Genomic DNA, 16,295 nt, shown 5'->3' with positions numbered 1-16,295 from the left:
ATATTCTCTGTTTAGGGTCAGATAACATTCTAGTCTACTTTGGCTTTTAGTTTCTTTTTTCCAATGTTCCAAATAGGTTTCTTTGCATTGTTTAATAATTTGGTTTACGCAAATTGGTGTTGGTAAAGCAGTGTTGGTGTGAGCCTGGTCCAGGTGGGGCTGAGGGCAGGGGGGGGGTTAGTCTCAACTGACACAGCGGACTCTTTTCTGGGTTCAGCTCTTGGGTTTGGAGGGCTTTGGAGTGGAGGCTGTCTGGGGAACTGGATTTAAGGCGATTTAAAAATTTTAGTGCTCTCTTTTGAATGTTAATTGTTAATGGATAACGGCCCAATTCTGATCTGCATGTGTTTGTTGGTGTTTTTCCCTGTGTGTGTAGGATGTGTCTGCAGAACTCAGCATGTAGGGATTCTGCTGGATGTTTCTCCCAGCTGGTGAAGCTCTGATGACTGGAGTGGACCCCAGACTTCACTACCATACAGCGCAATGGGCTGGATCACACTATCAAATATTCTAAGCCAGATTTTAATTGGAATTTGGATATTATAAAATTTCATTTTGATTGCATGTAAAGCTTTTTCTTTTAGTGTGTTCACTGCCAGGCTGAAGCTGCCTGAGGCTGTAACTGTAAGGCCGAGGTAGGCGTAGCTCATGGTGTGTGGTATGATGGTGTTTCCTGAGGTGAACTGGTGTCTGTTTTCCTGACATCTGGCCTTTTTTTGGAACACCATGATATTGGTCTTTTTCAAACTGACTGCCAGGGCCCAGCTCTGGCAGTAGCGGTCCAGCAGGTCCAGTTGCTGCTGTAGTCCCTGTTCTGTGGGAGACAGCAGAACTAGATCATCTGCACAGAGCGGGAATTTGATTTCTTTGTCCAGAAGAGAGAGGCCCGGGGCGGAGCTCAGGTCCAGCTGCCCTGCAAGTTCATTTATGTAGATGTTGAACAGCGTTGGACTCTGGCGGACTCCTCTCCCCTGTCGTATACTTTGCCACCTATACCGCATTGAAGAAGTCGGTAATATAGGCCTTCATGCCAAATCGAATCAAAAGCAAATATTTTACCATTTTTTTTGTTTGGTGTACATGTTTTTCAGTGAGTGTGTGAAGTGTGTAAATATGGTCGGTGGTACGATGTTTGGGGAGAAAGCCAATTTGGTTTTTACTAATGATGCTGTGATTTTCAAGGAGATTTGAGATTCTACTATTTATAATGCTGCAGAATAGCTTTCCCAGACAACTGCTGACACAGATTCCCCGGTAGTTGTTGGGGTCCAGTTTGTCCCGACTCTTAAAGATGGGGGAGATTAGGCCCTGGCACCAGATGTCAGGAAAACATCCTGAACTCAGTATAATACTGAACAGTTTGAGCACTGCATCCTGCATGTTGGGGCTGCAGTTTTTGAGCATTTCATTTTTTATGTTGTCTGGACCACAAGGTTTTTTTGGTTGGAGACCTTTTGTCTTTCTTGACAATTCTTCCCAAGTGATTGGGAAGTTGAGGGGGTTTTGGTTGTTTTTTATGGTTGATTCTAATTTTTGGAGTTTTTCTTTTATAAGATGGTGACTTGAATTCAGTTTATTTATTGGAATGTCTAGATTTTCGAAATGGGTTCTCCAAATATCACCATTTTGAATGGGTAATGCTTGTGTTTCTTTTGTGCTCAAGCTGTTCCACATTTCCCAAAACTGATTTTGGTTTATGGACTGTTCAATTTCATCTAATCGTCTGCTAGTATAATTTTGTTTTTTGTTCCTAAGTGTATATTTATATCTTTTGAGGGTGTTCTGTCATTTCTTCGCGAGAGAGTTTGGTCTTTTTGTTTCGTTCTCACTGGTCTATGTTCAATAGATTGTTGTATGTATTCATGATGCCTGATAAGGTTTCGCACCGTACCTCTGCTGATTATCAGGGATTTCATTCCAGCAAATGAAATGACCCTTTGTGAACTGATTAACACTGAGCACCAAACTGTTTCAAGTTTCTTTTTTATTTGGAAATAAATGCAAACTTTTTATATATGCCATTTGTGGGACACGTTTATCCAAAGCATGTTATAGCACCTTGAATGCTCATATTTTTTAGCACTGAGTGAGCGCCATGATTCACACAGGGAATGGAACCGTCAACCCTGACAGTGTCGGTGCCTTGCTCTGTGTCTTGAGCTACAAAGTGTGTGAAAAGCTTTTGCAGTCAAAACATGTAAACCCTTTCAACTTTAAAGAAAATTACGTCTGCATTATATAAAATCATGTGTTGCTTAAACACCTGAATTCAAAGTACAAGTACATGTGTGATATGATATACTGTGAACCTGCATATTAAGGTCTATTTACAGATAATTTAGATAATTGTTTTTAAGGTATGTTTTAGTCTGCTGTTGTTACAGTCAGTGCAGAAGAAGAAAGATCGCAGCCCTGAACTGAAGACAAACAGAAGAGCGGCACAAACAAACCTGAACAAACAGACACCTACACTTTTGTCCGATCGATGCGCAGTTTCAGGGTTACTGTTGGATCGTGAGACAGAAACTGGGACAGTGTACAGTGAGGTGTGAGCCCCACAGCTAAAGGCTACCTTTAATTCAGTAACAAAGTGATGAGTAATCTGTGCTGAATTCACACCGAGCATGACTGGATTGTTTAACCCTTTAGTTCAGTTCGTTTGTCCAGGTGAGAACGATGCCATCTGAGCTCTGGTGGCACCAAATAACGGCACCGAGACACCTGGAAATGTGAGTCTCAGTCCTCTAATGAGAGACCAGCGGTGCGGTGCATTAGGAGTGAGAACGTAATCCAACCAACTACAAGAAATGACCCTAAATTGCAAGGGATTATGGGTATAAGGAGATAGATGTTACTATCTGATGGCCAGCAGTTCCTCATGCTTGGAAAGCCGAGCATGCAGCAAGTCTGGACTGAGGCTCATATTCAGCTGTTTCTTCATGTGTTCTTAACACCACAGAAGAAGAGACGGACAAGTCCATCATGTTGAGATAAAACACGGGAATTGGAGTGAGATTTGTGTTGACTCTATCACCTGGCAGGATGACAGCTTAACAAAACTCTGTCCAATAAACAAGCTGCTTGTGAGTCATGTGACTTTTGTTTACAAGCCCTGGTTCACTTGTAATTGGACAATGTGAACATAAACCGAATACAAAAACGCAACAAAGTAAATTTTCCAGTCTGGTGCGGACTGAAGACAAACTGGATCAGACCTGCCGCAGAACCCTGAAGCGTCACCTTGCACCCAAATCACCAATTCATTTTCTCATATTTTTTCTAAATCCTCATTTAAGGATCTCCAAACTTTACATTTTGCTGAAAATAAACATTTCTCAAAATGTGGGATATGGGAGTCCAGTGGAATCGTTTGTAAGTTTCGTATGAAACAACTGAAACTGAACTGGTTCAACGAACTCCAGTTTGACCGAGGGAACAGCGGAGGCAACTGGACTGGACACACACACACACACACACACACACACACACACACACACACACACACACACACACATTTTGACTGTGGGAAAGACAAACACAATCTTAAAAACATAGATGACCAGAAGAGCCACATGCTCATATCCTCTTTTCTCATGTACCAAACCTTGTACTTATTTTTTTTCAAGTAATATATTTGAGGAGATCTATTAGAAAATATTTGTTTTTTCTTTATTTTTTGATGGCATTTCATTTTTCGTAGCATAGTTTCTCCACCTTTTTTAGTTGCAGAATAGTTTCCCCCCCTCTTGTAGCCTGACATGAATCTTTAATGTTTAGTACACATCATAGCAAGTACTATCAAACTGATGTAAGTTATAAGGATAGGGCCTTTTAAAGGAAAAGAGAGCAGGAAAGAAGACGTTTTGTGAAAAAAGAACTTTTTATTTATGATGCTTCTGAACTGGAAGTCATAGTTTACTCATCTATTTTTTGCCAAGACTGCTGTATCCATCCATCTATCTATTGCAGAGGTGTTTGTCATTTGCATCAAATCAAATGGGTTATAATTGCTGCCTGATAATATTATCTTATTGAACACTCTGAAAAATGACCCAATCCCATCAACAATTATTGGGCCTTTGCTGATTTCAGTGATATCACTCTTTCTAAATAGATGGCTCCAGTTATACAATGAAGCTATAATTTAACTGGATGAGTCTGAGGAAGATGGACAGAATGTGTTGAATATTGTGACTGGATGGTGTTGTGTTGTGGTAAATCAGGATAAAACTTTAATAGTTCTTTTTAAGTAAAAGAAAGTGAGTAGAAGTCTATTTACCTTTAATTACCTCTGCCAAGGAGGTTATGTTTTCAGTGCTGTTTGTTTTTGTCTGTTTCTTTGTCTGTCAGCAGGATTATGGAAAAACTACTGGCCCAATTTTCATGAAACTTTGTGGAAGGGTGTAGCATGGGCCAAGAAAGAACCCACTAAATTTTGGAGCGGATCCGGATCCGACTCACGAACCTTGGCGGAGGTCTGCGCTCTCTGAGTGCCCTTTCTAGTTTTAGCACATCAGTCTTGTTATATTCGAAGACAGATACGTACTCTGGCTTGACTTTACAGTAAGTAGCCTATATTTCCAAGTTGGTTACCAATAAATATGTCAACTGGTTGTCATTAAAAGTTAATTTCCACTTATAAATAACATTGTATAATAACTGTAATCTCACACATGATAAATGGAAGTACTTGGATATTAGTGTGTCCATAGAAGTGATTTTGTCTCAGACATGACAAGGTTTTAACAGGTTTTGCTCATGAGCTGCTGATCTACAGCACTGCTGCCTTTATGAGCACAAATTTTGACTTTACATTGAGGAAAAAAAAACATTTTGAGACTGATCAGAGTAAATAGAGGAGAGGGGGTTATGATTTAGATGATGTGAGCCGTTAGCTGTCATGTGCTTTTGGTTGTATTCTGCTTTTGTACATTATTGGATGCAACTTCTATGTCTGTCTCTTCTTCTTCTCTTGGCCTTGTCTCCATTGAAAAGCAAATTCAGAAACATGACTGTACGGCTCCACCTAGTGTCCAAAATTATGAACTGAAACTGAGGGGCGGCCAAAAGAAAGAACATTTCAAATGAACTGGAGTAAAACAACTTTACCAGACAGTGGAACTGAGCTCAAAATGCAGTTTGGCAAAATGTAGGATGATGGTGAGTCACTGTGTATCAACTCAAATGGAAATTGCAGATTGTCCCTTACTGAGCCAATATTTGTATACTGAGGCTGGATATAAAAAAGGAAATCAAAATATAAACAATACTCTCTTTTATTGTTTTCTTTTTACAACCAGAATACTCACTCACGATATTACAAGCTGTGTACGTAGGAACTTGTTAATGTATCGCTCTGACACACACACACACACACACACACACACACACACACACGTATGCATTTTGTGTACGCAGTGGGGTCGAAGGTCAGGGTCCGGGGTCATGGATCAGTGTTTTGCATGTTGGCTGCAGCATGGTGGAAAAGAGTTTGTCCTGCTTAGAAAGACCTGGACAGCTGTGTGCTGCTGCCTGATGAGTTTGCAGTGACTGTATGAGCTTTGTTAGTCATTTAGCTCAAAGCAGGTGACTGGTCACTGCAGCTCAAGAAACCTCATGGAAGACGGAGGTTTGACTCCTTTGTTGTTGCTGCAGAATCAAACCAAGTTCAGAGCAGAGGAATCAAAACATAATACTTGTTTTTTGGGCCTTTGAAAATGATTGAAAACGGCTGCGTCTGATGCCTCCGCTGCCTTCCTGAGACCCTTGTTGTTGTTTTTAGAGATGCACCGATTGCAATTTTCTTGGCCGATTCCGATTTCCGATTTTTTAAAAGTCTGACCTGCCGATTCCGATTTTGGCCGATTCCGATTTTCTTTCTAAGAACTATAATTGACAGCACACACAAACATTTTTGTAACTTTTCTTTAATGGAAAATTAAAATTCAATTATATGTTCATAATAAAACATTGACTATTAATAACTTACATTTTCTCCAAAACTGCACCAGGTTACAGGACCTTCTCTCAGTCTCACTCAAACAAATCTCAAAATAAAAAAGTGCTCCAGGTCACTGGACAGAGCTTTTTTGTACAAATAAAATCCAAATGAAAATGAATTGCAGTATATCCCACTTTATACTTTCCCAAAAGAAAACTGGTGCAACAGATCTATATAACAACACACTTAAAGAGTCATAGTGCCATCTTGTGGTGAAAAAAAATGACTTTTTGTTTTGACTCCCCTGAGATCGGGAGGTAGCTCGTTTCTCTTTCTTTTATTTCGATGCATATGTGCGAGCTCAGTCCACCTGACAGCCCTCTGTTCTGTCGGCGGAGAGAGAGACACAGAGTTCGGTGGTTTCGGTGCATCGGCCGACGCTCCTGGCTGCATGTTGCCGGCCGAGGCTGTTAGCTTGGTGCCGATTTGTTCCGACCGAGATTTCGGCGGGGGTCACGACGCTGACTGGTCACCGGGTGCCCGGCGAACGGGTTTTTCGGCAGGATCGGGTAGATCGATGCGGCCCGTGAGCGCAGTGGAGAGGACAGCCGCGGACAGAGCAGATGGGACGCGCTGGAACGGAGATCAGTATGGCTGTATGGACTATTACGGCAGAGTTTTTACCGTTGTCTTAAATTTGACCGGCACAGAATCAGATATATGAGACTGATCTGCCGGTCACCGGTCATGGCCGATCAGCTGAAAACCGGCCGATTCCGGTCACCGGCCGATCGTTCGGTGCATCTCTAGTTGTTTTTTATTCAGTCTCCATCTTTGTCCCTCAGCCTCACTGTGGTGTTTCTTGCACCGCTCTTCCCACAGATCACCTGTCAATCAAACAGTGTGGGCGGAGCTTGGATTCTCTGTTGCTGCAGTCAAAACACAAATCTCTTCAGGAGGCTGCGGCGTCTCTGTTTTGGTCGGGGAGAAACGTTTTACTTTCTTTTTGTTTCTTCCCATCCTGCTGCTCCTCCTGTTTCTCCTCTTCGCTCCTTCGCTCACGGCCAAACTCCACCACCAGAGGTTTCCCTAGCAACCGGTAACCGTGGACCAACTGCAAGGCTTTCTGGGCCGTTTCTGTGTCTGCCAAACGGAAAACAAAAACACCTTGTAATGATATAATGGAAAGTATATAGTTTAATTTATTTGCAGATAAAAATTGTAATATTTCTTAATTTTTTACATAATGTAAAAATTATAAATAAATATATATACATACATTATATATATATACTGTATATGTAAAATTTTAACCTGAATTATCAATGTACTGTAAGATCCATAAATTCATTCTACTCATTTTGAAGTGAAATGACACAATAACTATGACGTTAAAAAGCAGAGTGCAAAGGAGGAGGGCGGGAGTATTCACACATAAATGGCATTACTGTCCGCTGTGGGCCACCGTAGGTCAGTCATGGGAGACTATGACCAGGGGATTCTTTCTAGTACATTCTGGGATACATAATGGAGCGTTTTTTTGATCAGAAAACAACTGAGTATGCAGACTGAAGCAGTAGACAATGTGGCGCCCCACAAACCACTGGGTCAACAAAAAATAAAACAGCCAAAATCATAAAAAAAAAAATCAACAATCACGGGGAGGAAGATTGGTTGACTGGTTGGGAACAGAGAGGGGATATTGTAATTTAAATAAGACAAATCTTAGTGATACAAATGGAGTGTTTTTTTTGCCAATGAGCAATGCAAGTGTATTATTCCATAGTTCAGTAAAATTGCCCCCAAACTGGACCAAACTGCTGTGAAAGTCGTCTGGCTCTCACCTGGCAGCGTGACGAAGGCCTGACCCTTCAGCCTCCCGGTCAGCAGGCGGTAGAGGATCGGCGGACCGGCCTCCGGCTCGAACCTGGAGAACAGCGCCACCAGCTGGGCCGCCGACGCCTGTGCGCTCAGGTTCTTCACACACAGCACCTACGGAGTCACAGGAAACACAGACTGTCACATGGAGCGGGTTACGTGTTCAATACAAGCGGAAGATGGAGGGACAGGAGTTTAAATCTGTGTGTCTGATGTCATGAGAGTGTGGTGTCCTGTTTGCACAATAGCAAACATTACCTGGCTAGTGGCTAGTATTAGTTGTGGCTATTAGTTGCATGCTAATATTAACATACACTACCAGTCAAAGGGTTGGACACACCACATTTTTCTTTATTTTTACTATTTTCACATTTAGAATAACAGTAAAGACTCAAAACTATGAAATAACACAAATGGAATTATGCAGCAACCAAAAAACTGTTAAACAAATCAAAACGATCTTATATTTTAGATTCTTTAAAGTAGCCGCCCTTTGCCTTGATGGAAAGGCAAAGGCTTTGGAAAGAAATTCATACATAGGATCAACTTCACTATTTATATTTATCTAAGAAACTAATTTCAAGCATTTAAGCAGAAGCCTTTAGATCAAAATGGCTTTAAGAGAATGAAGAACATATAACATTCAGTCAGGTGGGTCCAGACTTTTGACTGTCAGTCTAAGTTGCTGCTAAATTAGTTTGCTGCTGTTGGGTCTTGGTACCTTGGAAGGTTTTCCTGGTTGGTACTTGCAGAACCTCGGGATACTCCGGATGCCTTCCTCAGATTCCCGATTCTTTAGGATTTCCTCGTCGGGAATGTTCTCTATCTCCCCTCTGATGGTCAGCGGTCCGCCTGACCCCGCCTTCACCGCTCCGCACAGGCTGCCGATTGGCTGGCTCATATTTATCCTTTTAGGAGCAGCCAGTCGGTGTTGCTCCGGTCTGCCCCGGGGGTGTGGCTGGCCTGAGGTGTCCAAACTGGACTCTGATTGGCCAGATGATCTATTTTTTTCTCCCAGCAGGTCACTAGGGTCGTCTGATTGGTCGTTGTCTTTTTGTGAGCCCTGTGATTGGTTAGTGTCTTTCTGTGAGCTCTGTGATTGGTGAGAAACACGTCCGGGTGTAGATAGTGTTGATGTTACAGCAGTTTGTCCCTGTGAGTCCTGTGGTGAAGCTCGTCTCCCCTCGCCCAGAACGTCTCTATACAGAGACTCCATTGGATCAGAGGACGACGCCCCCTGCTGGCCCTCCTGCTTATCTTCATCTGTGAATGGGAAATGCAATAAGCAACGCAAATGATGTCTCCTGACATGTACATAAACAGATATGACACTGACTGAAGACATTTCACTATTTCTTACCTCCAGGCCGTAAGCTAGCTCACTTCCCTGCTTAATTCAAGCAGTCAATGTAGTTGTTTCTCTGATTGATAGCTAATTTTATAACTATCTTAAATGCACAATATGTAATTTTCTGCCGCTAGGGGTCTCTCCATCAAAACAATAACAAACGACGGAGTTTGATGACGTCGTGAAGTAGCGTGGGATCATGGGAGTTGTTGTCTTCATTGACAGACGGTGCTCTGCAGTCAGCTTCTCCCGGTTAGGATTCCTTCAGTGTTCATCGTTCAGGAAGTTTTTACCGGGAGCCGAATTATCCGCAGAGGTCTCCTCCTCTCCAAAACAAATGGACCCGGTGATTAAAACCAGTAAAAAAACTGAATAAAGCAGTTTCACGTTAAAAACGACCAAGATCTAAAAAGTGTATCATAAAAATGTGGCTTAAAACTGGATAAAAAGTCAATTTATGACAGAGCTTCTGGCGGACGACCACAACGCCGAAGCATGCGCACAAGATCATCATCAGCTTGTGCGTGTAGTAGAGGGGGTAAAGGGAATATGATGCTATTGACAGGCGACCAAATGAAACGCACCGTTACCTTGATTAAAATTACGGGTTTCTCTAGGTTTGAAAATTGTTGGAAACATTTGGGATAATGTAAGTACACAACTCAACAAAATATATAACATAGGTCTAGTCGTTTTTAGACATTTTAATGCGGAAAAGTTACATATTGGGCCTTTAAGTCCTCACTTATGTGTTACAGTAATGCTAGCTTGACACATATGCCACAAGCGTGATGTAAATTCAAAATGGCTGCTGTGGGAATGCGGTCAGTAGCACAGGACCGGACCCTTCAGGTTCAGAGGGAACACCGCCCGCACCGTAACTCTCCTCACCTTGATGGTAAAGCGAGGTGAGGAAACCCAGGCGGTCGTTGCCCTGGAACAGCGCCCGCTCGATCTCGATCTCCCGGCGGGACAGAGGCCGGCTGGCGGCGAAGCGCTGCGGGCGGGACAGGAGCTCCGCCCTGGCCGCCATCTTGTCTCTGATCACCTGCAGGCGCTGCTGCTTCGCCCCGGGAGCTGCGCAAACGCCATGGGACTGGGATGGAGACAGAATTGGGGGGGGGGTGGAAATTTGGGTTTGTCAGATGAGGTTTGTATGCGTTTCCCCAACTACTGATTAGGAGAACCCACAGCTCTGCGTATAGGAGCTTCCACACTACCAAAAATAACCTTAACAGTATTATTGTTTTGAATTAAATATTATTACTGTAATTGTTAAGCTATGAACTTAACTTGCACAAATAGTAATACATTCAAGTGTTGCATTCATCTGTTGTTTCCAAATACTGAGCATGAAAATCAGAAAACAAATTTCCCCCCAAATGGGAGATAATTTGTAAAGAAACCTTTCACATACAAATTACTCCGTCACACTTTGTGTGTATATTGCGTACATCAGTGTTTCTCCGGTGATTAACAACTGATTGAATTTGAATGGAGCCTTTCAGGGTCTCATGGTCTAAATATTTTTCTGAGGTCTTACAAGCAGTATCTGACAGCAGTAGTTTAATTTCACTAAGGCTGGCTTTACACGGTGAAACTTTCACGCAACTTTAGTTGGTTGAAACTTAGGTGAAACTACGTTTCAATTGAGTTGCATGGTGTAAAGCCCTCTGCAACGCACTTGAAACTTGTCTGAAACTCAGCCGCAACAGTTGCAAAATGCTCAACTTCGTGAAACTAGTTTCACGCAACAGCCAATCAAAAAGCTGATAACGTGTCAGATGATGACGTCAAACAGCTGAGCCATGTCAACAAACAAATGTGAGCTAGGCAAACTACCGTTGATGCGGTATCATTTCAACCGATTTCAACTGATTGATTTCAATTCGACGACGGCTTATCACCAAAATGAACAAAATAGTAAAACAGAATCTGGTCTCTTGGACGCTTCAGAAGGAGATTATCCTCATAGACTTTATGCAAGGTTGGTAATGCTAAAGTTTTTCTAAAGTTTTGATGAGAATCAGAGCTGTTATCTAAAATACAATCACATATCAAGCTACAGTTCCATACTGATGTCACAAGGTGGCAACAAAGAGCTATTTATTTATTTATTTATTTTCCTTGAATCAAAGGGAGAATGCACTCACCGGAGGCTCATTGGATCAAGCTCCTTGAATAGAGTGTGAAATCTATCCATATCCATCGATCCATTGGTCTCTCTTTTGAGTAGCCAGTCGTTCACCCACAGACGTTTAGCCTTTTTAGGTCGTGTTTTTTCCTCCAGCATATCAATAAGCATTAATGCACCGATAGCTCTCTTCCTATTCTCCGGGACAGCCATTATGAAACAAAGTAGCCAGCCAGCGCCAGAAGAAAAAGCGATACAACACGTCCGAATTGATATGATCCAGCGAGAAAACGATACGGAATAAGATACAAAGATGCAAATGTAGTTACAATGACACTTCCCACTTGATATAATCTAGCGAGAAAACAATACGACATGAAAAATTACCAATCTAGCTAGCTAATTTTAGTGAAAGAAACTATTAAATCGTGTTGCATGAGACTGATTATTTTTTAATTGCTTCGTGTAACTGTCAAGTTGCATGGAAATTATGTTTCATGCAATTTGCAACCTGCAGCTAGTTGCATGAAAGTTTCACCGTGTAAAGCCAGCCTGATATAATTCAGTAGAAAAAAGTAATTTAGTCACATGGCGGCTGATATAAGATGCAAAACTTGCAGTCATACCTACGGGCAATTTAGAGTCTCCAATCCACCTGCATGTGTTTGGGAGAAGGAAACCAGAGGAAACCCACACAGACCGGGCCGCCAATCAAAACCAGGTCCTCGCTTCCCTGATACACCGGGAGGTTTTACCTTCTCTGTGGTCTGTGGCTCGTCTCTGCTCTGCCACAGCCGGATCTCGGTGTCGGTAAGGCCCAGCTCCCGCAGGCTGGCCAGCTCCTTCTCCCCGTCCTGCAGGGCCTGGAACTGGGACAGACTCCTCACTCCGGCTGCCTGCTCCCCAAACGGCCTGTACAGCGCCGCTGGGGCGAAACACTGCCGCTTGGCCACACATCTGTTAAGGAGAATTTAAGCTACTTTAAGACCTTTGAGTTGTATATAAATGTATTTTTTATATGAATGTATTTTAAAAAAAATTCTATATCAATGTAAGCTTGCATTTTTTTATATGAATGTATATGAATGTAATTTAATGTTTATCATGTAATGTGTTATGTACAGTATGTCAGGTGTGGACCCCAGGAAGATTAGCTGATTGCCATGGCATCAGCTAATGGGGATCCTTTAAATAAACAAATAAACAAATAAACCTTGACTTGCACAAATGGTGATACATTTACATGTTGCACTCATCAGTTGTTTTCAAATACTAAGCCATGGACAACAACATTTTTCCCCCCAGATGGGAAACTATTTGAAATGAAACTCTTCACATAAAAATCAGTTTGTCAGACTGTTTGCATGTAAACCATGTGGATCAGGCAGGGTGACACCACAGTTCTGCCTAAAGGAGCTGCCACCATAACAAAGACTTTCAGTAGTATTTGTTTTTTGAATGGAGACTTTCAGAGTCACGTGGTCTACATGTTGTTTCTGAGGTCTTACAGGCATGCCAAGAAAATTTACTAGGGAAAATACTGGTGAGCAAGTCTGTCTCGCCCCGAGGGTCTTGTAGCAAAACAGAGCAAAACTCTACAGGCTGCTGTGTGGGATGCTGTAAAGACAATCTGACATTATGTTGCATTTGGTGGACGGTTTTATCCAAAGCACCGCACAGTACCATCAGTCCAGGATGTGTTGTAGCATGTGGGAATGGAACCCCAAACCCTGTAAGTGTTAGTGCCTTGCTGTGGATGCTAAACCCTCTCTGTTAACAAATAAACAAACTGTCATTCACATATATGTCAGTGTGAAGGATTTACTGAGTTTGAGTATGAGGAAAGGTTTTCACCAATATTGTCATGGACCAAGGATTACTAAAACACCTTGTTTGGAAATCCATTTTGGATGCTCCACTCTCTTAAGCAATGAATTGCAGCCTCTGCGATTTGGAAATTGCAGAAGTTCAAATTGCATTTCCCCCCACAATAATGTCCTTGTGCAGCGGCAAAACAACAACACACACCGAGGACACAATGAGGACACACCGCCGGGGCAAACACAATTTTTCTGGGATACAAATTGTGGCACAACAGCCGCTCACCGGTCGATGTCGACGTCGGTGTGGAGCTGCTGCAGGAGGAGGCTGTGCAGCTGCCTCTGGCCCTCCGTCTCCTGCTCCTCCAACAGAGGGCCTTCATCACAGGCATGGCGGCTTACTCTGAAACACACATGACCGAAAGACAACCAGAGTTACAATTCAGACACACAACAGAGTTATAGAATTATAAATAAGACATTCAGCTGATGCTTTCATTCAGAATTTAAACTGGTACAACACTAGAAAATTATCATTAAAATATGCTGCTGGTGGACCGCTTCATAGAGATGTCTAGCATACAGTATATGCCATTTAGTTCAGTGATTCTCAACCTTTTTCATATCAAGGACGCCTAATTTAGTCCACATTAGGGCCACGGACCCCCATTTGATGAGATTTTGTCTCTCGAACCCAAATCTGAGAATATTTTTTATTATTTTAGATACAACTTTGTCCAGAATTCCATAACTATCTGTATTGTAGTCAGAGATAACAGTGAAACTATGATCAAAATAGTCATTCTTCTACAATCTCTAATTGTGATAAATTCTAGTGGTCAAGTTTAACAATTAATCAATTTGCTGTGTACCCCCTGGAACCCCCTCAAGGACCCCTGGTGGTCCCCGGACCCCACATTGAGAACCACTGATTTAGTTCATGCTGTTATCTTAAGTGTTTTACAGTACCACGAGTGTATAAACCTTCAGCATGTGTGAGCCCAGAGGGAATCAAACCCATGATAACCTGCTGGTGTTAGTGCAGCTCTCTGCACACAGCCTGGTGTAGGATAAGATGACAACTAGGCTACACAATGCAAAATCCTCTAAAAAGGAGAGAGGATTTTTGTAGAAATAAATGTCAACTAAAGTTGTGAAGTTAAATACACAACTTTTGGCTGAGGTGAAACTATTGAAAGAGAAAAGAAGCATTCCTCTGTCAACTATTTTACTATGACTCTGGGTTTTCTTTTTCTGTAACAGCTCAATAGGATAAAAGCTGGCCAGTGGAAATAAACTTCCATGTAAACGTCTAAAGTTAAATCCCAAGTTATATCGATAGGCCATGTCAACCATTATCAACACCTTCAATACTAGACAATCTTAATTAACGTTAGCTGAGAAAGAGGAGATCCATAACCTTCACATTTTCTCTTCGTCTCATTGGTATTCTCTAGGATTTTCTGCATTTAAGCTAGTTAACTTAGCTTAGCTAATAACTTTCTTATTATTATTATTAGATGTAGAAATGATAATTATAAGACGAGACGTCAGAGCGCAAGCCGAATGAAGAGTGTAAGAGGTGATGTATAACGTCTATCAAATGTATATAAATATACTGGAAATCGAAAAATCAAAACTATTTCGCTAATTTTATCTACTTAGCTAGCAGCATCTTAGGTTACGATAACAGTTGTTTCAGTGGCTAACGTTGGCCGAATCTCCATGACAACAGCAGTTGCTGACTGAAACGAAATGACCGACAAAAGACGATAGAAACACTTCAATTTATCAATTGAAGATTAATTTATAGTCACGCCGATGTAAAAGTCCCATCGTGAAACGTTGGTGTTTTGTCAAAATCCATTAAATAATCAAAATGTGACACTGAAAGTTGTTGTTTACCGTCGCATGCTTCCTTCCTTCCTTCCTTCCGCGTTGCCCCTCTCTTGTTCCGGCTTGTGGAATCATGGGAAATGTAGTAAAATAGCGGCAGGTCACAGTCGAAGAAAATCATTTACTCGAGACAAGAGTTGGGGCATTTGGGTTAAAAAAAATATTGTGTTATGCGTTATGTGTTATGCATTTATTGCCGAGATGATAAATGTTGGAAGCAGAGACCCAAATATATAATATCTATATCATATCTATAATAACCTAATATACAATAATAGGTTGCTCTGTGCTAAGGTTGCTATGGCTTTGGGTTTTCAGCTGAAAATCTAAACTGGGAGATGGTGCATGCACTGTCACGGAGGTACAGAGCCATATACAGTAATTATTTGTCGGGTGAAATATCCCTTTAAGAAAATAACATACATGTGCCACACCCTTCTTCATGAGAAAGGGTGTGGTTAACAAGCTCTCCGTCACATCCCATTTAGTAGGCTGCCTTGTGCCTCACTCTCTCTCACTGAGCTATGTGTCATATTTATAAAATGCTATACTGCAAAGCCTTACATTGGACCCCCCCCCCCCTCCCCCCTCCCAACTGAAGTGTCCTCAATTAGCCTGTTGGCTGACGTCAGTAAGGTGACATGGGTGCCTTTCTTCACTATTACACAGTAAAACCGCTGCAGCATGGCATGGGGGTTGGAGGAAGGGGGGGTGTACAGGGATGCAATGAGAGCGTGCAATTCACATGCAACGCAATCCCCATGCAGTTCTGCGCGGTTCTGGAGCGGGACAGCGCCGGTGTTTTGGGCTGCAGCCCCGCCGCTCCGCCCCGCCGGGTCTCCGGCTCCGGCTCTGCAGGGCTGCAGGGCTGCAGAGCGGCTGACTGACAGAGAGATGAGGGGTGGGGACGCAGGGTGGGGTCACAAGCAGGGAGAGGCGGAGGAGGAAAAGGGAGAGAGAGAGAGCCCAGCCCTTGAATACACGGCAACAACACGCCGAGGCTGAGAGAGAGAGACTGTGTGTGTGTGTGTGTGTGTGTTTTTTTGGGGGGGGAGAAAGGAAAGCAAAGCAAAGAGAGGCTTCGACGCTGCGGATATGAACTGAAAAGAAACCTGGAAGAGGCAGCGAGCGTATTCTCTCCCCGAAATTGACTGTAAAGGTGGAAAGCTGACCCCCTCCCTCTCTTAAAAAAAAAAAAAAAAAAAAAAAAAAAAGAGCACAGTTCTTGTTCAGATATAGCTACACCCAAAGCCCCGACCGACCCCCTCCTGCTGCTCC

The 16,295-nt window shown here is 42.4% G+C and overlaps 1 protein-coding gene across 1 annotated transcript; it reads right to left on the bottom strand.

Moving 5' to 3' along the window:
• Window positions 1-5,318: 5,318 nt before the first annotated feature.
• Window positions 5,319-15,053, bottom strand: rbm41 (RNA binding motif protein 41). The gene is made up of 7 exons (XM_071543033.1): window positions 15,027-15,053; window positions 13,408-13,524; window positions 12,057-12,258; window positions 10,059-10,263; window positions 8,541-9,082; window positions 7,786-7,933; window positions 5,319-7,084 (listed from the first exon to the last, which is right to left on the bottom strand). The coding sequence occupies exons 1-7, from the start codon at window positions 15,032-15,034 to the stop codon at window positions 6,894-6,896; spliced, it is 1,413 nt and encodes a 470-aa protein (XP_071399134.1). The 5' UTR covers window positions 15,035-15,053; the 3' UTR covers window positions 5,319-6,893.
• Between the last annotated feature and the right edge of the window lie 1,242 nt (window positions 15,054-16,295).

Source organism: Centroberyx affinis, unplaced genomic scaffold (assembly GCF_046629955.1).
Source record: "Centroberyx affinis isolate AG114_WGS23_722 - 3 ecotype Tasmania unplaced genomic scaffold, CSIRO-AGI_Caff_v1 ptg004208l_1, whole genome shotgun sequence".
NCBI classification, from domain to species: Eukaryota; Metazoa; Chordata; class Actinopteri; order Beryciformes; family Berycidae; genus Centroberyx; species Centroberyx affinis.
The sequence above is the reverse complement of the archived record's forward strand: the minus strand, read 5'-3'. Positions and strand labels throughout refer to the sequence as shown.